Source organism: Anarrhichthys ocellatus, unplaced genomic scaffold (genome assembly GCF_004355925.1).
Source record: "Anarrhichthys ocellatus isolate YVR2014 unplaced genomic scaffold, GSC_Weel_1.0 scaffold77, whole genome shotgun sequence".
Lineage (NCBI taxonomy): Eukaryota > Metazoa > Chordata > Actinopteri > Perciformes > Anarhichadidae > Anarrhichthys > Anarrhichthys ocellatus.
The window spans coordinates 1468870-1491849 of record NW_022280107.1 but is presented as its reverse complement, the minus strand read 5'-3'; the positions used below and the strand labels follow the sequence as shown (position 1 = coordinate 1491849).

General features: G+C 44.0%; 2 protein-coding genes across 3 annotated transcripts in view; both read right to left on the bottom strand.

The window, feature by feature from the left end:
• The window catches only part of LOC116398026 (aryl hydrocarbon receptor-like), a 31688-nt gene extending 30164 nt beyond the window's left edge, over positions 1-1524 (bottom strand). Inside the window, exon 1 of the mRNA XM_031874007.1 lies at positions 918-1524. Within this exon, the coding sequence (XP_031729867.1) occupies positions 918-958 (41 nt within the window). The 5' untranslated portion in view covers positions 959-1524. The remainder of the gene's footprint in view (positions 1-917) is intronic.
• A 6441-nt stretch (positions 1525-7965) lies between these two features.
• LOC116397986 (aryl hydrocarbon receptor-like) overlaps positions 7966-22980 on the bottom strand; it is a 27523-nt gene continuing 12508 nt past the window's right edge. Inside the window, exons 3-11 of one of the 2 annotated variants that reach the window (XM_031873937.1) lie at positions 16254-16357; positions 14494-14583; positions 14236-14350; positions 14009-14136; positions 13367-13563; positions 13072-13181; positions 12530-12671; positions 10665-12372; positions 7966-10570 (exon numbers count right to left, since the gene is read on the bottom strand). In XM_031873937.1, coding sequence (XP_031729797.1) covers positions 10490-10570; positions 10665-12372; positions 12530-12671; positions 13072-13181; positions 13367-13563; positions 14009-14136; positions 14236-14350; positions 14494-14583; positions 16254-16357 — 2675 coding nt within the window. In that variant the 3' untranslated portion in view covers positions 7966-10489. The remainder of the gene's footprint in view (positions 10571-10664; positions 12373-12529; positions 12672-13071; positions 13182-13366; positions 13564-14008; positions 14137-14235; positions 14351-14493; positions 14584-16253; positions 16358-22980) is intronic. The other variant, XM_031873938.1, reaches the window with a different exon arrangement.

Below are 22980 nucleotides of genomic sequence, written 5' to 3'. Positions count from 1 at the left end.
AAGAGCAAAACATGAAGACACAGAGGTGAATCATCCTCCTGTTCGCATGTTGACAGTGCTCACACTTTATAATAAAGTCAAGTTGTTCATATTTAATTTGGATGACCTCATCATCACTGCTGAGGATTTAATCACGATGGAAAAAAAGACGTTTGGGTTTTAAGTCAAAGCCTTAAATCATATGAAAGGCTATTTCTTTCAAATTGCGATTTGTAACATATTAAGCTCAACAAATACATGTTTTTATTAATAAACGACGGATTATTAAATATCCTAAACCAATCAAAAATAACCTGACGACGTTAAAAACAATGTGTCTGATCCTCTGAAGGGCGTTTTGACAGAAAATGGCGCAACAACCTGCATGAGGGTCCCAGTGACTCAGAGACGTTATAACAACTAATTACAAAATAATGCTGAATAACAAAAATGCGTGTGTTCTTTACGTTTATTTGCAGGAGTATTTTTTTCAAATAGCTCTATGAATACAAATCTAAGAGAGAAGCGTTGAAGGTTAAAATCAGGCCGCAGTTGCAGGCCTGCAGTAATCCGCAGGCATTAAAGGAACCCGGCACAACGTTTTATAACGCACAGAAAACCTCCACCTTATTGTTTCCATCACAGAACATCAATAAACAACTCATTAGAACGCATAAATACGCATCACCCAGCAGGTGCATTTACGGTTATTTGCGTGAAGGAGCAAACGAAACCTGGAACAGTTTCTAAATCGATGAAAGAAACTGTTTCTCTAAATGTTCTGGAGAAGAGCTGCAGGCTCGCAGCGGGTTTGTGCATTTAGGAACCAACATCAGAATATTCATGCTCTCCAGGTCGGTTTTTACTGTTTAACACGAGGCTGTTTTCAGTGAATTTAATTGGCATTTACAATAAAATAAATAAATAAACGAACTTACGCTCTCTGGACTGGTTTTCTCCGCTTGCGTCCTGCATACATGACGGCTCCTCTTATATAAGCCTCCGATGAATCCCTCAGAAACACACAGAGCCTCTCTCTGCGCTACATGCGAGCCACCGACAATATTCTGCTATAATCCTCCAGATCAAGACCGGCAACACATTCTTTAAATACAAAAATCAGAGAAAACAAACAAAAAAATAGCCAAACGAAATAAGTTATATGAACAGGACCTCGTTTTGTTCTCTAGGGGCCGATGCACTTCGGAGTTAAATCAAAATGTGCAGGAAAGAAACAAGAGATTGGGCAGAATGCGATCCGCTGAAAAATAAATTAAAAAAGAGAAAGATAAGGAAACAGTTGCGGTCCCATCGGCCCTCACGGAAAGATGAAGTTGTTCCAAGTAGAAAGACGATGTTGAGTTTTCATCCTCATGAAGAAAAAGATGAAATTATCTGAGAGGAGACGCAGTCTGCAGAGGAGCCCTCCTCATCCCCCCTCCGGGTTAGAAATACAACTAAACAATCTTCAAATAAACGCATAGAAAGCTCCAAGTATTTACATTTTATAATCTACATCAGTGCTGCACTCCAATTAGCGCCGGACATGAGCTGCAGAGGAGGAGGAGGGGGGCAGCGAGTGCGCGCATTCCACTGGCGGGCACACCCGACACAGATTTCCGACGGTTGCGAGCACGAGAAGCTTCTTATGAAATTTACAGGACAGGGGCAGGAGGCGACGCGCGCCCACGAGGGAGAGTCTCCTGGAAACACGGGCCGAGCGCGTCCACGCCGGCGCGTTCGCGAGCGGGTCCCGGCGCCCAATCAGCGCTCACAGAGAGAGATGGAGGTTTATGTTGAGCCTGCATTGGCCCGTGCTGAATGTGGGTCAGAGGTTAGACTTTTTAAATAATGTAGCTGAGTTCATTCCAACGTTCGAAGGAAGTCTCTGTGTCTACGAAGAACAACCTGAAAAAACAACGATAATTGATCCGCAATAGAAGATATTAGACAAAGTGACTTTACAATGCAAAGAGTATTATCACCTGATTCAGCTGCTCCTCTTTACTTTGCTGTTTTGGTTCACTCTCAACGCTTTTCAGCCGCAGCTGGTGGCGATTTGTCAGATTCCAAAAAATCTGTAAATAGTCACTTTACACTAACCGCTCAGCAGCAAACAGCAGACGGACACCGTTAGCGACTATCTGGTGAACACAGTGGAGCATTTAGCAGCTAAAGAGACGGATGTTTCCCCTCATGAGGTGGTGGAGACCAAAAACGGAGCCAAAAGAGACAGAATACTGGACTTTACATTCTTCAGGCGGCCACCACGTCCTCAGGAATACTTTTTCTTCTCGAGAAGATCCCCTCGTGTAAATTCTAAGGATTCCATTCATTTGATGATTTAGTCATTTTGACATGTCAGGACAACAAGAGGTTTCATTTTGTTCATCAGTCCCATTGTGCTCGCTGGCTCACAACAGATGCATCGTCAATGTTATTCATTTCACCTGTGCTGATTCTGCTAATTAGCTGCTCAGCTGCAGCACGTTAACCAGCATGTAAACGATGCAGGTGTGGGCCGACTCGGCAGTTGGCCCTTTTCACAGCAGCTATTTGGACATTACCTGCAGGGAAAACACGGGTTAATAACATTATGGCCCCATTCCATTTAGGTGGGTCAGGGCGCTGGTATTGTGCATGCTGCAGCTCACTGGAATCGCTGTGACACACGAAATAACAAAATTAATTTGATCAATGACACCTGTTCTTACCCGGACATGTTCACATGGCTGCTGGCAAAAAGAGCGTGTGCCTTACACTGTATATAAGAAGTGGACGTAGTCATCAGGACGTCACCCATTGGTTTGTGGACGGACATTTTGAACTTGAAACTAGAGATTGAGACCATAAACTCATGTTTACAATGTTTACTGAGGTAATAAATCAAGAGAGAAGTAGAGTCATTTTCTCATAGACTTCTATACAACCAGAGGAGTCGCCCCCTGGTTGACACTAGAGAGAATGCAGCTTTAACACACTTCAGCATTGGCTTCACTCGACAGAACCGGAGGTTGCTTCCTGGGCGTGACACACAGCTGGAATGTTGTGTTCCTTTTGTGTTTATGAGTTGTACTTATTGATGATCAAACTTTCTTCCCTTCAACGTTTGTGTAGCGCCTGGCAAAGGCTCCGTTTTAACCGCAAACCTTACTGACATCACATGTGTATTTATCTTGAATTTGTCAATTTATAATATATATACTGTACATATATATATATATATATATATATATAGATATACCACTATAGTTATGAAAACTGTCATAGTCGTCCAACAAAGATCATGAAATGCAGCGGTGTGACAAAGCAATGGACAGCTGATGCAGCTGTTCCATAGGTCGTATTTAATTTAAGTCTCTTTAAAATGACGGCTCCGAGGACGTCTCATTGGTAATTGCTCGCTGCCTCGACTCCTCTCTCCTCGAGTCTCCTCCGCTCGCATCTCCTGTGGGCGGGACAAAGACGCTAGGAGAGAAGGCGAGGAAAGGAATCGAGGATTTACAAAACTGGGAAATGAGAAAGGCCCACTATCGGCCCATTGGTTTGTAAATTGCAGCATTTGTTTGTTTATTTTTTCGTTGGTTCAGCCTGCTGTCAATCAAACACAGACACCAACACACACATGAGAGCAAAATGTGAATTTTCTAATATCAAATACCTGTTTTAGACAATCATTTTGACTGCAAAGTGATGATATGTTAGACCTAAAATTAGAATGTCGTCTAAAGTTATGTTTACTTATTTAATTAAACAAGGACATATTCAAGAATATCACTTCTTTGATAAGAATGTGATCAAGTGTTCAGTCAGTTCAGATTGTATTGTCATTTATTTTCTAACCCTTTTAATCCAGTAAATCTCCGGCATTGAAGAGAAGGCACTGAAACAGCATTTAAACCTCTTTGATGGGAAATAACTTTTATTACAGGAAATATAATTGAACGGTTTAACAGAATAAATGAAATATGAATAATTCAGATCATTTGCCTCGGGGAGACTTGGACTCACGACTTCAGTCTTATCTTGTCAGACTGTGTGTAAACAGCTGCGGAGGTTTAAACACGACTGTTTTGACAGCAGACAGAGACAGATATGTCGAGTTGTTCGTGCTATATGGAAATACATAGACCTATACATTGAGTCACATGACCACATCAGACCCCCCTCTGGGCACTCAAGACCCCCACAGCACATGGAGAATGAAAACTAGGCCAACATGCTGGGTGTATTGTAGTGTGCTCTATTATCGTTCATCTGTTAAGCATCAGAACTCCCCTGCTCTTCAGGATGACTTATGGTTCTATTTTTGACACTAACTGTCTATTAGTCGGTCAAAGACCTTCGTCCAGGGTGTCAATTGGATATTCAAGGCTCCCAGAGGATTGACTCTTTCATTTTGGACACTACATGGCCTTTTTTTATTACAACTATGCACGAAATTGACCTATAATCTAAAATGTGTTGCCCAGTTTAAAAACAAAGCTGGTGAAAAATACATACAGCTGGGTGACAAATGTAAAGGAAAAAAGCACAACATGAAGCGTCTTAGAATGGAGTCAGGCCACCACGAGCGTCTACAAAAGCTTCAGTGCTCCTCCACAAGATATTCTCTCATTTATATAAAACAACCTTTTATTAAATCAGGTAATATCATTGAGATCAAGATCTGCTTTGTAATAGAGACCCGAGTACAGCAGAAATAAAGAAAACATAGCCAGACATAACAAAAGGCACAGTTACACTATTAGTAACACCGTGCTGCACTCTCCACTCTTTTATTCACGTTCTTCCTTTAATTTGTCCCCCATCTGTAGTTGTTTTATTAAGGATTCAAGGATTCAAAGATCATTTATTGTCATTCTGCAACACAGAGATACACAATGAAATGCAGATGCAGCACATTTGTACCACAACAAACAAAACAAAAAACAGAAACAGCTGTGTATTCCTGTTGTCGTGCATTTATTGAATTTGCATCATTAGGAATGTAAACAACAGCAGCAAAAACAATTCTCTGGTCAGATAATATGGACGATATCTTCACATTAAAAATTCTGTGTGTTTGAGCACCAAGCATCAAGATGTGCACACAGAGTCCAGCTCCTCTGGTCCCATCCACATCAATGACACCACTATGAGAGCACTAGGACTTTGCCCACTGCTTACACGTGTAAGGAGCAACATTGTGCTATGTAATAGTACCGTTAAGAATACACAAATATTATGTTCATAATTCAAATGAAATACTGGTTTTGCCCAAGAAGCATCACAAAAGTGTCTGCTGCTCTCCAGCAAATCAAAATAAGTATTTTGGTGCAGCAGCGACCATCAGATGAGTGCATGTTCATCCCTCTGCACACAGACATTCAGCAAAGCACTTGTTTACGGTAAACTGTCATACATACGCTTCCTTTGACTTTGAATTGTGTATATTTTTCTGTTTTATGCGCCTGTACACACCACTGCAGAAATCCGTTGGCACTTGCCCTTCATGCTTCCAGGAGCTTGTGTGTTTGTTTAGACACTCGTGTGTCCCGCGGGACGGCATCGCCACGGCTGTAAATGTGTTTTCATGCTCCGAGCCCAAAAGAGCGAGGAGGGAAGAGAGCTTGTGGTCTTTTTAAGTCTTGTCTGCCAGTCAAGGTTGTCCTGTCGGCCTGTTGGCCGTGTAGCATGGCGGGATTTGCAAGCTAGCAAACTAGCCAGCTGTCCGCTAGCTAGCTAGCTAGCTTGCCACCAGCCCGCTGTAACCATAGACTGTATATAAGAAGATGACGCAGTCATTGTGTCGTCACCCATTGGTGTGTGACAGCTTGAAATGGACCATAATTTACTAAATGAACATCATGCTGTATTGAAGAAGACTTGAAACTAGAGATTGAGACCATAAACTCATGTTTACAATGTTTACTGAGGTAATAAATTAAGAGAGAAGTAGAGTCATTTTCTCATAGACTTCTATACAACCAGAGGAGTCGCCCCCTGCTGGCCAGTAGAGAGAATGCAGGTTTTATGACCCTTCCGCATCGGCTTCACTCGGCACAACATGGCGAAATTAGCAAGCTAGCTAACTAGCTAGCTAGTGGACAGTTAACTCCACGGTACTCAAATGCTACTGTTTACTGTTTACTGTTTACCCAAGCAATATAAAAACAATATACTGTGTGGCATGCAGTCTTTTTTATCAGCAAATAGCACTGCAATCTCCCACTGTGGAGAATGTGGTGAAGCCATGCTTTAGGTTTACTGGCAACTCAGTTCCTCATTATTGTATGTTTAGGACACAAAATAAAAAAACGATATTCCCCTGACCCTTTGTCTGGAGAGTATTCGTATAATATAATGACTTAACTGTTAATATCATTACCTTATTTTTGCAAATAATCATTAATTATTTTTTTTTTCAACATAAATATACAGTATTACCGTCTTAGATATGAGATATCTTGCATGTAACATTGACAATCTGTCAAAAATGGGGCAAATGATACAGCCCTGTATCTATCATTAAAACAAACATGGCAGTACAAACAATCAATCAACCTTTTACGGCCTTACAACAGGGATAGACTATCAAAGAGAAGTGGGATGTCAAATCCTACAACGAGTTGTATATAATAATACATTAGCATGCAGGCTCTTTGTCCACAAACTTTAAATTGTGCCTTTGCAGCGGAAAACTACTGAAGAATGTTTGAGGTTTGTGGCTTTGTAAGTCATCAGTTGAAATGTGGCTTGGGGCCCCTGAGGGGGAAAAGAGGGGCCGGATATTATTTTACAGCTTTAAAGAAAATACAAACCAATAACTTTGGCAAGTGGGTTTTTGGCAGTAAAAAAAAAAGCATTATTATATCTCACTCAGTAACAAAAGAAAAACTACATGTAGAATGAATTAGTACACAGGCCACACATATTTAACTTCCTGTTATCCTGAATAAAACCACAAACACTTCCTGGTTTGAAAGACATAAAGTCGTTTTTTAAGAATATTTATTTCAGTTCTTCAAGAAAAAAAAAGCCATTGAAGAATCCTTCACATTAGTTGACGATAAGAGAATGATGTTGGGAGCATCAAGAACAAACATTTGTTACTGTACAGAAATCACAATGCCTTTGATTTTCTGCACTTTTCCTTCACTTTGTTGTGCTACAAACGTAAAGTGCAATTTAATGTGTGACATAGAAGACCTTGCATTTAAAAAAATAAAAATAACCTGAAAGTTATTTAAACAATGTAAATATCAGAATAAAATAACAAAAAGGATGTCCAAAATGTAGTTTCCAGTACACAGCTTCCACGTCCGACCGTCAGGTTACCACATTAAAGCAGGCCGAGTGTATTTGAAGTGGAAGTTACACAATCTTATACTATGATCCAACTGAGCATCAACCTTGTTTTTGCGGCTATACTGTATGTTTGTATGCCATGTTTGCCCGAGCCAAGAGAACACATTTTATATATATATATATATATATATATATATGCTACTTATAACCTTATTCATATTGTTATATCGATGGAGGTGTGACCAGAGTCATTCAAAGACTTCAGGTTAAATATTAGTGCTGCTTACATGAGACACAGACGGGGGAGAGTGAGCCCTCTGGTGGACAGAACCAGCATTGCTCTCTACAAAATGATGAAAAAGAATCTCTCACCAGTGCTGTGTGCTCCCACTCAAAACCCTCCCTTTTATTCTATTATATTCTTTTTTATTTTCCTGTATTTGGTTTTATTTATCTATTTACCATCATATCTGTATTACACTTGTACACGTTTGCCTTTGGTAATGTTCCTAATGTCATTGTTGTGCTCTTGGTCCGAGCAGAGGTGGGTCATGCTGGGTAATGTCGCTGTGTTTGTATACATGTGCACATGGTTGTATTGAGCAAAACTCCTTAAAATGAAAGTTATAAAAAAGAAGAAAGAAGTTGCCCTTTAACATGGATTTTTATAAACAAATGAGCCAAACACATTTTGAATCACTGCACACATATTTATGAAAAAAGCATTTAACAATAGACAAAGGCTGGTTATTTGTTCAACATATATTATGATATAGATACTATAACTACTTGGCTAAATATAAGTGGATTATAATGACACTGAAATATGGCAAGGCACATGTTAGCATAAAAACATCGACACAGCTGTGAATAACTCATTTGGCTCCTGGGTTTCTTGTCATAGTGGCTACAGTCACGTCTGTATTAAAGTTCAATATCAAAGGTGATGTATCGTCCTGATAGCCTCCACGGACCGAGATCTTCTCCATGATGGTGCTTTCAACACAACGAAGACAAACTAGCAGAAAGGACAGAGCATTACATCTGTGCCCTGACACCTTTACCATTACTCTCTTGAGGATTTCACCATTTTTAAGCATTTCACTGAAAGCTATTTCCAAAAAAACGAAAAGGTCAAATACTGAGTGATTTCCCACAGTGCAGCAGGGATACGATAGAGCTGCCATGGTTTCTCAACTCAGGTTAATCCAAAACCATTCCTTGTAGTGTGGAAATAAAGAGCAGATATAATGGAGCCACAATGAAGAGAAGGAACAAAGTAAATATGGACAGAGTGCATTGTGGGACCTGGTTACTCATCAATGCAAGAAATCTTACCATCTCTACAGAGATAGGTCACGTTAAGTATTTTCCCTTGTTTCCATTGGTGCGGACGTTCTGTGTGATGGAGAGATTCCTCCGAGCCTTGAAATGCACTTAAGGATAAAACCTTTACTTTACAGTAAACACACTGCGTCCCCTATGGACACGGCTTCCCTCATAGTAGTGCAGCTCTAAAGGATGGCCGTAGAAAACAATATGTTACTTTACAAGAAGGCACAGATACATTTACACGAAGATATGTTTTAAGCTGCCCACTCGGTACGAAAGGCACAAGAAAAATGTGTATGTGGTCGTGATGCCATCATATAAATTAATGTTTGGGTTAATACACGTTTTAGGGCGTTCCTATGTAGGACCACAGAAGTCCATCCTTTGAAGTTGTGCATTTGATTTAGAACATACATCACATGCAGTAGATGGATGGGAGGATGCGTCATCTTTACGCCGCTACCTCGGTCAACGTCTTGATTTACTGTCTGGGGTTTTTTAGCATTTTTTTTTTCTCCGTTCGAGGGCAACTTTGCTGCGACAGATGTGACGTTTTTGTTTGACTAAAGAGCACCTGAAGGCACCATCGGTTTTGGTAACTGTTGAAGAGTGTAGAGCGGAGGCCCATGCATCATTCTCAGGAGCCGGCCAATGGAACGGGGTGACGTTATCGACAGCGTGTTGGAGCAATCTTTGAGAAAGCTTTCCCGTAAAACTACCTCACTGTTTGTAGAATAGAGATCATTCAGGCCTCGACTGTGACTCATGGACGTCTTAGACTTTTTTTCTTCTTGCAATCACTGAGCATTCTGTTGAGATGAGTGCATGATTACAGTGCGGCGTGATACGAAGAGTGATTCTATTGACGGACTGATTTCTTAAGGCTCATTGTCACGGGACTTCCAGTTTACTTTAAGTTCCATTACTGAATATAATAAGATGCATCTCAAAACGACCCTCGAGTACACGTCTGTATTAGCAGCAGCGCATTCAAAAGAACTCAACTGCAGCTACGCTTATTTTCAGTTTAAAAAACAACAACACTGAAATGAAAAATAATGCGACAAATTCAAAATGCTGTCATTCCTGGCAGAAGTTTACAGGAAGCAGAGCTGATGAGACAATCAGACGGGCAGTCGTTTCCTGACTGCTCTGCTTATTGCGGACATGTTTGCCGTCGGTCTTACGTTTATGTGTTTGACAAACCTCTGCAGCGTTTCTCCACTAAAGCACACTGAACCTGCTGTACACGTGAGAGGGTGTGTGAGCCAGAGCGAGGCTCTTTTGGTGAAACGAATACTACCGTTTGGATTACAGATTGTATTTACATCAACCACATCTAAGAGTTTTCATTAAAAACATACAGATTATTTTATCTGTAATAACATTGAGTTGACGTTACAGCTGTGCTTTCAGGTCGCTGTCACTTTAAGTGATTTATTTTCACTGTTTCTTTTACAAAGATGATGACGACATCTTTGAGAAAAGGTCATCATCAACGTTTAGAATATATATATATATATATATATATATCTTCTAGTATTTTAGGTATTCAAAATTGGGAGATGAATGAATGTCCCAGACGTGACAACACCTGGTTTCCCTCATAAAAACCTATTTCTTTGGCTGTTTGGATCTACTTGACCAATCCTCCTAGCTGGCTCAAGCTCCATCCTGCTAAACGCACTTGTGGCTTTATACTTCATTATTACTATAGTGTATCTTCACTCAAAACTGACGAGCACAGCTTTTAAACATTACAGACTGGACAGAGTATAAACGATATAAAACATTATTAATAAGGGTAAGCACGAGAGTCTGTGGATAAGCGCTGATACAGGCCAACGATACTGAGTTTTGTCCTGTGAAATAACAAGGTGGCGTGACTCTACTCCGCCAGGTACACGGCCACGTCCTGAGCAGGAGTGGCAAAAACCCCACTGAGTTCAGCAGAGACTCTTTCATCCTGCTGGAGAGAGCAGAGAGGACACGAGGTCAGAGGAGGCGCTCTCTTCTTAGGGTTAGTTCATTAAATCATTTACAAAATCACAGAATGTGTTTACCTGAGTCTGTTGGTGGCATTCCAGGTAGTGCTGAATGTTGAGTGAGTGCTCTGACATGCTGGGCGGGCTGATGTTGGTCTTCTCCTGGTTGATGGCGGACGTGCCCACCACGGACTCGCTGTGGCTCCACTGGAAGTAGCAGGAACCTTGAGGAGGACTCTGATCCAGGGACGCGTCAGCCCCCCGCAGGCCCGAGGAGCCGGAGAGAGCCAGGACGTCGCCTCCTGCTGGACTGGAGGCAAAGTGCTGGTCGAACATGCAGCTGCTGTGAGCAACTGCCTGGCTGCACGTCAGCCCTCCCGGCTGAGCGTGGTTCAGTCCGGCGACGCTGCTCGGCCACAGGCCGGCACGTGGGAGTGTTTGGCTTCCGGGAGTTTGGCTGTGGCGTGCCGGCATCAGCTCGTGTCCGTTCTGCACGAGGCCGGCGTGAGGCGGCTTCTGCTGCCGGCTCTGCGGCCACTGCTGAACCTGTTGGCAGTGCGTTTCAAATGAGGGGCTTCCTTGTAGACACGTTGTGGCAAAGGGAACGGGAATAGTAGGTGTGCTGATAGAATTGAAGGCGTTGCAAGGAATCAGGGGGGGCAAAATGTTCATCACGCCGGGCGCAACGTTGTTTGGTTGTCGAGCAGAGCTCTGCAGTAACTGTCCGTTTGGTGCGATTGCAGGAGCCGGAAAACTGTTTTGAGGACACCGCAGAAGCTGGCCGGGCTGCGTCTGTGCGGAAATCCCCAGAGGGCCGCCCATGTGGGTGATAGGTGCCCGCCCACAGGACGGGAAAGGAGCTGAGGCGTCAGGGACAGTGAGCTCTGGGAGCTCTATAGACGGGCTGAAAATGTCCCGGAGCTGCAGCTGTTGAACAGCAGGCAGGTTCGGGTCAGCCTGAGTAATGAGGGGGCCGAGGTGGGAGAGTTTCTGGGTGAATATCTGAGCAGACTCTGCAATCACTGGGCCGTTCATTGTTTCCTGCTGGCGAGCGTAGAGACCGTTCATCGGAGAGTATGTACGATCAGGGCTCGGTGTCTCAAACAACTGCGGCTCGCCGAGTCCGGCCTGGGTGAAGGGGTCCTGCTGGTTATTGTTGGCCGCTGTGAGGCAGCTGGGAGGGCTGGCGTCTCCCTTCTGCTTGAACAAAACAGTATCGATGAAGTCAAAGATATCGTTGGTGAGGATGCTGTCCAGCTCAGCCTTGACGTTGCTCTGCTGATCCCCGTCCTGACTTAATCTCTTCAGGGTATTTTCCCACTCCATCAGCTCCACGTCGCTGACGTCCAGATCCTGCAGAGCCGAGCAAAAGTCGCCGTCTTGAGCCATTTTCTCCAGGTTGTCGATCACAGCCATTATCGACTGTTTGGCCTCCTCCTTCACGACGACAGCGGCGTCGCCCATCGCGGCTGTGTCTCCTCTCTCCTGCCACGCCTCACCGGCCACGCTGACCAGCGCCTGGCTGTCCATGAACACCTGATCCATGGGCAGAGGGGTGTCCGGCACCTGCATGTACACCGATTGATCCTGACTCAGGAAGCAGTCCAGCAAAGAGCCGGGGGTCACGTCCTTCTTCATGTCTTCCACGTTGCTGAACATTGTATTGAACTGAAACTGCGAGACGTCCACGGAGGGGCCGGTGTTATAGAGGACGCCCTCTCCTGTGGTGAAGCTGAAGGGAAGCTGCAGCCTCCTCCGACGCAGATACTCCTCGCCCTCCGCGTTGCTGAAACGGACCAAATAGCACACGTTACATTACTGACTAAAGATCAGAGTCTTATGATTTAGAAACCTGGTCAATCCGCTGTCCTGGATTGTGCCATCTAATCATCATCGTAACCAATCCAGACACACAGTTCAGTTATTAAGGATGGAACACTCACACTAAAGCTCTCTGATATGCGATGATGAACTCAGGTCTTCCTCCTTTGTAGATCAGCTTGGCGTTGGACTTCACCCACACCCAGCCACCCGACTTAGTCAGGAGCCTGAACACAGTCAGACCGGTCTCTCCTGTTTTAATCACTGCGATATGAAGACAACAACAACAACACACTATGATGGTTTATCCAGCAAAGCAGCAATAAATGTGCAACCAGGGCAGGAATTCCACCGACCGGCCCGTGTATCCCTCAATAACAAAAACACAGCTACAGATCGTTGATCCGTATTGTTCATTACCAAACATGTTATTAACTTTGTCTGTACAACAAAGTAGAAAATAACATCAATCTTACAAATATTGATTTGTAAATACCAATGAAATATTTTGAGAAATAAACAGCTGTATTCTCGATGCATAGAAGTACACTCGGCTGCCTGGTGTCCGATTACCTCTTGCATCAAACAAACAATGCGAATGCGCATCAAACACCAAATAATATTCATATTCAATGTTAAAGCCAAGTCAAAATCGCCGACGTACTGCGGATGTGGCTGTCGGCGCAGTACATCATGTCGGCTGCGTGGATGAACTGGTAGCCGGAGCCTTTCATGCACAGCTCGATCTCTGAGTATCCCAGAATAATCTTCCCCCTGGAGGGACACAAAAGATGAACAACATTACGTTTGTTGAACTGGAATTCATTTCAGTCGACAAGCAACAGCTGAACACACAGCGGAAAGGGGAGCGTCTAAAGGTTCTGTTGCACGCTTTATTTAAGATGATACTTTAATTATATTTCACTTAGGTTTGTAAAGAAAGGAAGGATTTGTAGCACCTGCTATCAACGCCCATGGGTGTGAAGTCCAGCTTGTGCTTGGTTTGGAAGAGGAGCATTTTGGCTCTGATCTCCACGATGGTTGGCGGCTGGACGGGTACAGCGATGGCGAAGAGCGCCAGCTGAGGTTTGTTACAGTTCCCGTTGGAAACCTTCTGGCCGTGGACGTACTTCAGCCGCCCCTGGAACTTCAGCGCCTGGTTTGGGTGAAAGAACATCAAATTATTCATAAAGCCTCTCGCCATGAGAGCATTATTTGGCACAGTAGCGCAGGCTCTCAATCAATACGGCAAACACAAGCTACGCTCCTGGCTAGGAGACTCATGCTGCTTCAATGGAAGGAAACATGTCCCCCAACTTCCAACCTATGGATTAGAGATCTTATGCATCAAAAAGTTGTTATGCTACAAGAGGCTGTGCTTGCAACCTTTACACCATTTGGTTCCAGTTGTGGGCCGGGCAGAAAAGATGGACGCCACGGACATTTCAGATGTGCAGAAACAACCCGTCCTCTGTGTTCTTTGTGTGTTTGTTCATCGTTAACACATAATTAGGGCGGGGTTTTGGTAAAATGTATCAATGAGATGCGTTTTCTAATTCCACCTCATGTTTTGACAACAGAACCAGAAACATTGTACTGACGAGGAAGCCGGAGGAGTTGTCCAGGAGGCAGCGGAAGCGACACACAAAGCTCCTCTCCAGGAAGGACGAGTTCTCTGGGGGAAGCTGCTCGGGACTGTACATCACCGTGCTGCCGGCACTCTGCAACACTGAGAACAGCAGGTAGAGATCACCCTTCTTGTCTGGTCCACACACACACAGAGAGGTGGAGGCTGAGCTCATCTTTACTTTTCATTCACAGTTCTTACCGTCTCCGCCCGCGGCAGCAGACGGGGGGTTCAGAGCAAAGTGGAGCTGCTGTCTGAACAAGGACCGGTCATCGGTGTGGATGAGCTCAAACACACTCTGGTGAACCACGTCCGACTGTCGGCAGAGGAGAGAACACAACACGTGGTCAGCAATTCAGCTGCTTTAGACATGAGGTGCTGGTTTGAATAATTCAAATTCCCTCTTACATTTCTTGACTTCCCTGTTCAATCATTGTATCTCATAAAACCTCATCTCACCTGATGAAAGCCCAGGTAGTCCTTGACGGTGGAGGAGACGTAAAACACCGATCCGTCTGACGTGACCACCATCACGAACCCGTTCAACGCCTGCGCGAGGAACAGACAGTCAGTCGACACTCATAAAGCACATGCATACATGTGTGGTATGTTACTGACACACACACACACAGACACACACACACACACACCAATGCATGCATGCATCAGGTATACATGGCAACTGTAACAGGTGCAGAGTCACTCATTGCACACTTTAAAGTTTCTTTTTCATGGCATCTCATTTTAGCTTTTTACTTTAATTCATTGGAATGTCAACTTTTAAGTTATTACTTTTGTGCATTTTGGAAAGTTGCCACACTAATTAAAAAGATGAATGAGATTGTAATCTTTGGATACATGTATTGTTACATTGTAGCTGTGTGTGAAGGGGCAGCGGGGGGGTGCAGGGTTTCATCTCTTCATGCATCAGACAGGAAACAGGCTCCTCTGAGGCTTCCACTAACTAAAGAAAACTACAAAAACTACAGATCTGACTTGCATGTAGTATGTTATGATTTAACTTCCACCCGTTTCAAAAATAATTACAGATTAAATCTCATTCTGTCAAAATGAAATCTGAAATCCTGCTGCCTGTTGATAATCCCAAAATAACTCCACCAGCTGCTGATTCACAAAGGAACCTTTGTGTTTCACAATCACAGCCCGTTGTGTTCATGAGGAGGAACAGAGTGTGACAACGTTGCTGACAGGTGAGCGTCAATAAACGAGGCCGGGGCCCTCGACAAAGTGCTGGTTTTGTTAGGAGCCACAGAGCGTGGCCCGGCTTTGGCAAGAGGCCCCAAGACGAGCGGCCTCACCTGTCAAAACTTCCTCCAGCGCGGAAAGACCTGGATTAGCTCCACACAATGCAGCTAGCGCCCAAATAAACAAAGTCTGCCTGGGCATCTGTGCATCTGCAAGCCTCGGGACGTTGACTTATCCATCAGGCTGTGGGACTTTCTTCTACGTACAGCAGTAACATTCAACGCAACGGTTTAGAGGTGTGTTTACACACTTTCTTGTGTCTATTGTGTGTGCGTGTTTGTGCTCTTGGCCTCTTGTGATCTGTGTGAGAGGTCTGGTGCTGCTCTCTCGTACAGGCATCTGACCTGGCTTCATGACCCCGCTCCTCCTGACCACCGGTTAGCGATAGAGAATAGGCCTTTCTTTCAGGGATGGGGAATTCCGCTTTCTACATTTTAAATGGCATTTAGTTTATGCAACTACTGCAGGAGAATAGTTACCGAAACCAAGAGAACAAGAGAGAAGTAGTGAGTTTAAGCGTGTTGGGGATAGAAACCAAAGCAAAACTCATTATGGTTCTTCATTTTATTGAAATGTATTTAACGCATTTTTATCTAATGCAGTTTTGAGTAGTATTGTAGTTTGTATGTGTGTGCAGGAACTACAGTTGCAGGAACCCGGTTGTCCTGCATGGAAGGACATCAGCTAGCTTCATGAGACGACACTCTGATGGTTGTCAGAAGAGCGTCACACCAAACACGCTGACTAGGATCCATGTCGAAGAGAAAGATGGTTTTCAGAAGCATCTAAAAGTTACAGTATTTGCTGCTTTCTGTTCAAATAAAAGATGAAAGTAACGAGCAGTACGATAAATAATAAACGTATGACAGAAGTTACAAATGTGACCTTTTAGGATACATTTACAAGTAGTGTGTGAATGGGTGCCCCCCCCACACCTGGGCCCAGTGTCTTACCTGGAGCAGCAGGTCCCCCTCAGAGAAGCCAGAGGTGTCCATGCTGTTCCCGTTCTGCCCGTTCACTCCAGAGAACATCAGGCTGCTGCTGGTGTTCATAGTCGCTGCAGAGAAAGGTGACAGAATGGAGAGCAGGGGTCAGCAGAGCTAAAACATCTTTATGATGATTCTGTGTGACAAAGGATTGAAAGCGTTGAAAGGCTCGGGTGGGGGCTAAAAGATGAATAGAAATAGAAAAATGGATCTTCTATTTGACGGATACAAAGCACACAAGCAGGTTTGCTGTTGTAATAAATGGGTTGAAAATGTCACTGTGTACGTAGCACAGTGCATGGGGAACAGATAATGCTTCTTTGAAACACATCACATGGCAGCGGCATCTAATCTTTGCATCTTGCCTGAAGACGGCGCACGTAGAGGGCTCGATTAATAAACAACAGGCTCTACGCACACGGTGAGGCCTCTAAAGAGGCCCGACCACACACGTGACTCTACTCAACCCAGTTCAGAGCTCCTGGGACAGGATTGGCGTTCACCTGAGCCCGTTTAGACAACCGTTTCCAGGTAAGGGATTACAGAGAGCCTTGGCACCGTGTCTGCTTGCTATATTAGGGAGATGAGTGAGCTGCGAACAGAGTTTAGGCAGGAATTGCATCACTTTGTTACTAACACCAAGTACAACAACTCCTCAGCTCCACTTTTTGTCTTGGCTTCATGTTGACGGAGTGACTCAGCCACTGCCGAGAGCCTTCTCACTGCTCACCATTGTTCTCTGGGCAGCCCCACCGTGTCATGTCATGTTTAAAATGCTCCTCAGAACTCACAGGAGTCATGCTATTATTCTGAGAGATGTTGACATGAGGAATCATTTTGCATGTGTGTAGAGTAGAACGTGCTTCAAGCCTGGATACGATGCAAAAAACATGCAGATCTCTGTTCTCTGTGGCTCAGTAGAATAAGCCCTCTATTGACCAGCCGCCACTGGTTAATACATATCTGAACGTAAGATCATGAGTGAGCAGCAGCAGAAGGAAAAAAGCTCTACTCGAGCCAGAAGACAGGTTTTCTCATTGCTGGAGAACTGATCTAGCAGCCTGCATATCTGAACACACACACACACGCACACACACACACACACACACAGACATAACACACACACACACACACACACACACACACACGCGGGCCTCTTGCATCTGCCCCTGGGGTTTTATTTTTGTAAGCGATAGTCGACAAGAGCGCTTCCCTTATCTGGACCGCCACCACAGGAAAATCCAAGGATACGGCCTCTCCCAACCCGTCCGTCCAGCCCTGTCACGCTACTTCTCTTAAGGAGGGAAGCGGTCCCTGAACCCTGAACACTCAAACACTCCCCACCTTTCAGCAAGAACTCACACAGTGTTTGCACAAACACACAGACCCGCACAGCCCGTACAATCACACGACGACGCGCCACACAGAGCTGCAGGTCTGACACACAACGCCATCCACGCATACGACCACTGTCAAAGGAGAAAGGAGAGTCACACATTACTCACACTAAGATAATCATCTTTTTTATTACATGTTTTCTGAAAATGTGTTTAAATATGCAAATGAGGTGTTATCTAATGGTGACTGTTGGTGAATTCAGGAAAAATCTACAGACACAAATAAACAAAGTAGTAAAATGAAGAGATAAATGTGTGTTTTGGATGTTTTCCTCACACTTGTCTGAAAGAAGAAATGTAATGGAAGCAAAGTAACTGACTGGTGCATGAAAAACACTGTTGTTGCCTGCAGTGTCTCGCCCTAAGAGCTTGACCAGAAGTGGAAAAGACATTCCTGAAGTCCGTGGGAGGCAGTGAAGGAAAAAAAAAATAAATCGAACCTACTGTACACACCACCTTCACAGAGCAGGACGGGCTGTATACATAATGTATACATAATGTATTCAGCTCTGTTTGAGATCAGTTAATGGTGTCTGATGGTGTTTCTGTGTGAAAAGACACTGAAGATGTGTTCTCATTCACTGAGCTGGTGGTGGCCTCGCTGTTGACATCTTAACTGATTTACAGCTCAGCCTGGGACATCCTGCATCCATGCAACACTAAATAGATCATTGTAGTGCTGATTAAAGGATTAGTAGATCAACAATTTGTGATATGCATAAATCATTTAAAGTTATTTATCACACAGAAATGCAAAACGTTCTCTTTTCTTTGTTTCATAGAGACCCCCAGGTCTCAGTGGTGGGATTTGAACTTATGAACAACCTTGACGGCAGTAAGTCTTGTCTTTGATATCTGATAACTAAAAAAAAAAGAAACAACTTCACATTGTGAAATGTACAATTTACGGCTCTTGGCTAAAACTGCCCCTGTATCGTACTAAACAGCGATTATACTCTCTCGTACCAAACATTTAACAGATGCCCGAAAAGCTTCTTCCAATACTTTCAAAAAGTGAAATCTGACACCAAGAGGGGGGTCACTTTTCAGCATCAGAACTGTAGCTTCCTGTTTCAGAAGGCAAGCCATTATAGGATCGGTTAAGTGCAGAGCATGCCTTTGATGCAAGAGTCACTCCAGGCAAACATCCCCGTCACTCAGGGAGCGAGGCGGGCTTTAACAGGACTCGACGTCTTTTCATCATGCGGTAATTAAGTGAAATCCAAAGAACTGTGAGGAGCCGAGGACGAGATTATCGAAATGCGATCTCGTCTGATTACTCAGGGAAACAAGTTAAAGCAAAAGGAAAACAAGTCAGAGTGTGAAGCAGTGACGGGGAAGCCTGAAGCTCTGAACAGTGAGAATAAAACACAGACCTCACTAGATGGACTCGTATATTAAGTCTATGAAAAACTAAACTTCATCTTGAAATGCTGTTGAACTACTGAAAGTTGAACTAAAGAAGAAAACAACTACACCGGGTCTCCTTGAAAGTGTTAGCATGTGTTATGGAGTCGGGACACGGTTGAAACTGTGGAGAGAAAAGGGAAATGTTGTCACGGGTTGGAAGTCTGCCAGATCCAGAGAGAGTATAAAGCATGCCGGCAATGCACATAGGGGAATACTATCTTGATTTGAAAACATTTAGTTCCAGCAGATCCTGTACAGAGATCGCTGTTCTCACGCGGATGTGCAGGAAAGGGCGGCGCTCGTAACAAATAACAGCCAATGAGCCGGGTCACAGTCCGTCGGTTCAACCTCCCATTAGCCTCTGGATGAATGTCCCTGTTTACAACAATGACTTTAGGGGAAGGAAACAGCCGCAGCCTTTTTATGATCAGACAAGAATGTCATCGAGGCATGTCAAGGAAAAGAGGGAGAGAGCCGCTTTGGAGGGAAAACAGAGTTTTGCACAGGTTTATTATAGCTACGGATATACTTTGTAATTTAAAAAAAAAACAGCAGGTATGTTAAAAAGGTCAGAATGTTAATTTAAAACATTCAAACTTACTGTGAATGGACCATACGGTTCCCCGATTAGTGGCACAGCAAACATGCCGAGGTTACTCTAAATGAAATAGCATTTTGACCGACTGAGCTTCAACAGTTTGTTTGAATTTTGCATATTCCTTCCCTGCTGTTAGTTAATGTTAATTTAGATTGTATGGACGTAGTCGAGGTTATTTGTTTTGGAGAAGGTGGCCACTTCTTACACATTGGCCCTTTGGATGGTGTCGTTTTAGGCCCCCCAAGAGCTCTCTTGAGTGAACCCTGTAGGTTTTGAAAAGGCTTGTGTGCTGCAGCACAGAGCCCACGAGCAGAGACTGATATCAAACAAACACTGATTCTTTACTATTCAGGACACAATGTGTTTTGCTGGTGGCGGTGGGGGACACTGTGTGCATCTGTTCTTGTAATCAACACACACTCGGCTATTTCGGGCTGTCTGGGCTCCTGTTATCGGCTGGAAAAGTAATGTCGTCGGTTTTAGGACTGAGCACAGACACAGAGGAGAAAACAAAGCAGAATTCAGGTTGCTGCGATAGGCGTGCTGAGATGATTCCTATCAGTGTGCAGGCGATCATCAGAGCTCTGAGGGGAGGAGGCGTAGAAAGGAGGGGAGGAGGTAGAAATACCAACTTTGCCTTCTACAAGATGTCTAAGGTTAGCCAACAGATAGAGAGTCCTTGGATGTTGAAGCTATATGCTAATTACACTAAAGGCTAACTTACACTCCTGGATAGAAATATTTATATTATCAAATTCCTTCCGAACCCTAAAAGATTGTAATCAAGAGCCTTAAATAAATGAAATAATGCGTGTTTCTGATCCCCCAACCAAACTCTGAGTGGGGAAGACGGCCCATAAACAAACACGAGCACTTTTGGAAGACTCTAAATGTCACAGAAAGCCTTGGTGGGCGAGCTCTGCTCCGGAGCCAACATCGAAACCAGGAGAAAAAAAGAAAGAAAGAAGTCTGGGTACGACGAGTGATGCAGCGCTGTGGTTTCTAGAGCTGGAGAGTCGGAGAACAAACCTTCCAGAGAATGGAAAAAGGGGGGAAAAAAATGAAAACATGATTAAATCTGTCTCCCAGCGGTTGCTTGCATTCTCACGACATACTGAAAGGCGAGTCATGAATCCGGAGCCAAAAGGCGACTTCTGTCAGCCCAGAGAGACGTCCTCCTCACACACGTTATGATACCGAGTTGACAGGTGAATCACGTCCAGGTTTTAAGTGCACGCATCAGTAGAACGTCTTTGAGCCCACTGGGATTCAGCAACAAACAAGACCGGGCTTCTACCGCTCACATACTCTGCTACGAGTTGCAGACCTTCTCCAGGACTTAAAGATGTCGTCCTCACCCCTTTCTTCCTTCTGTTACACTTGTGTCATGTGGACGGGTTTGTTCGTACATGGTTCAGATATCCCCAATACCAAATTACATCAAATTATAGCACATGATACAGGGTTACCACATCAACTGTGATTGCTAACAGGCCCTGGATGTTTTCAATGGAACTTGGAGGGCAAATACACATTTTTCAGCAGCAGCGAGCCACAAGCCTTTCAAAATATCCAGCGCTGCCTCATAAAGTCACGCTATGAGGCCGAACAGTCCAGTCTTCTTGAAAAACAGAAGAAAAAAGATCTGCCATTCAAGGCAGCCATAAATAGCTTGTTTCATTATCAGGTCTTCAAATCTCGCTCGTATCCCCTGAAATTGTTTTATGTTTGTTCTTTTCTTTTTACCTAACGATTCATCAGATCGTTATCTGAACTTCTAGGCATGTCCATGCTTGAACATCCATCCCAGGCCTGGTTTTGACAGGGATAACCCCGGAGAGGCAACCGCAGCCATCTCATTTAGACGTATAGCAGCTGTGATCCGTTTAACCGTTGTGCACTATCATCTTGCCCAACTTGATAAACTGGAGCTGAGTTTAAAGACAACATTTCATGCTCATTTTCAGGTCCATACTTGTATTTTGGGTTCCCACAAGAACGTGTTTACGTGCTTTAATTAAAGTCGTAAATGCCTCCGATACATCCTAAAATTAGGAATCGTGTATCGACGACTACGCAAGTCTATGCATCGATCAGATAACACGTATCATTATTATTTAGGCTACACAGGAACAACAACAACACCACCGATCCGTACATCCTGCCTACTGAGCATGTGCAAACTAGTACAACACACCTGTGGTTAAACATTGTCGTGCAGCCTATTTCCTCCCTGATAATGCTACTTTGTGAACAACAAATGTGTGTTGAGATCTGCAGGAGGAGAGCTAGGTAACGTTAGCTGTTAGCAGCCGGTGGGCAGCACAGTCCTGCTAGCTAAATAACGCAGCTAACAGCTAACGTGTGCAGGTTGCATTGAGTTACATTGTGATGGGTTCAAGCTCTACTCAGTGAAAATAAGGCAAACGGTAAATAATAACGCTATCATCAGATGTCCTCGACTCACATTGTGGAGGCGTTTACTGGCAGGAAGAGAGCTAACGAGATCATTTGAGTTTTTTAAACTTTGAACAGCAGTAAGTGAACCGTCTGTGTGTCTGTTAGCGCGTTAGCAGAGCAGCTGTAGCACCAACAGTTCTGTGCACGTGCTTCAGCTACGACCGTGTTTACAGGCACATGACTTATTAAGGGCCAGTGGGCCACCCTCACACTTTGGTTTGGTTCTGCTTTCAAGGTTTTTTCTCTTTCTCTAGTTTTCACAACTAAACCAGGGAGACCGTCTTCAGTCTCTCGTTGAGAGTTTAGAGTCCGACTTCTGGGTCTAGTTTCAGCATAAAAGGGAAGCACAGGCTCAGTGATATACATGCTCTATTATGGAACAAGTGGTGTATATCCCATATTATGGCACATGTATGTATCTGGCCATCTGCACCACCAGCAGATGAGCGTTTCCACACCACATGCCACCATTCACCTCATTGTCCGTCCTCGTTAATACTCTGACGTCACAAGAGCTGCAACCAAGTCACAATAAGCAAACGTGATTTCTAAACGAACTGATCGAGTGTCTGAGAAATCAACACCCGGGTTGGAATAAACAGTCAGTAACCTGATTTACTGAAGACGACATCAGAGCTGTTTGATGACAGCAGACATACACGATGCTGCAACACAATATCCCACCTCATAATGAACGACACATTGTTTTTTGGCTTCCACTGTGCACTTGTCAAACAGCCGTCTGTCTGTGTCTCTCTCTCTCTCTCTCTCTCTCACTCTCACACACACACACACACACACACACACACACACACACACACACACACAC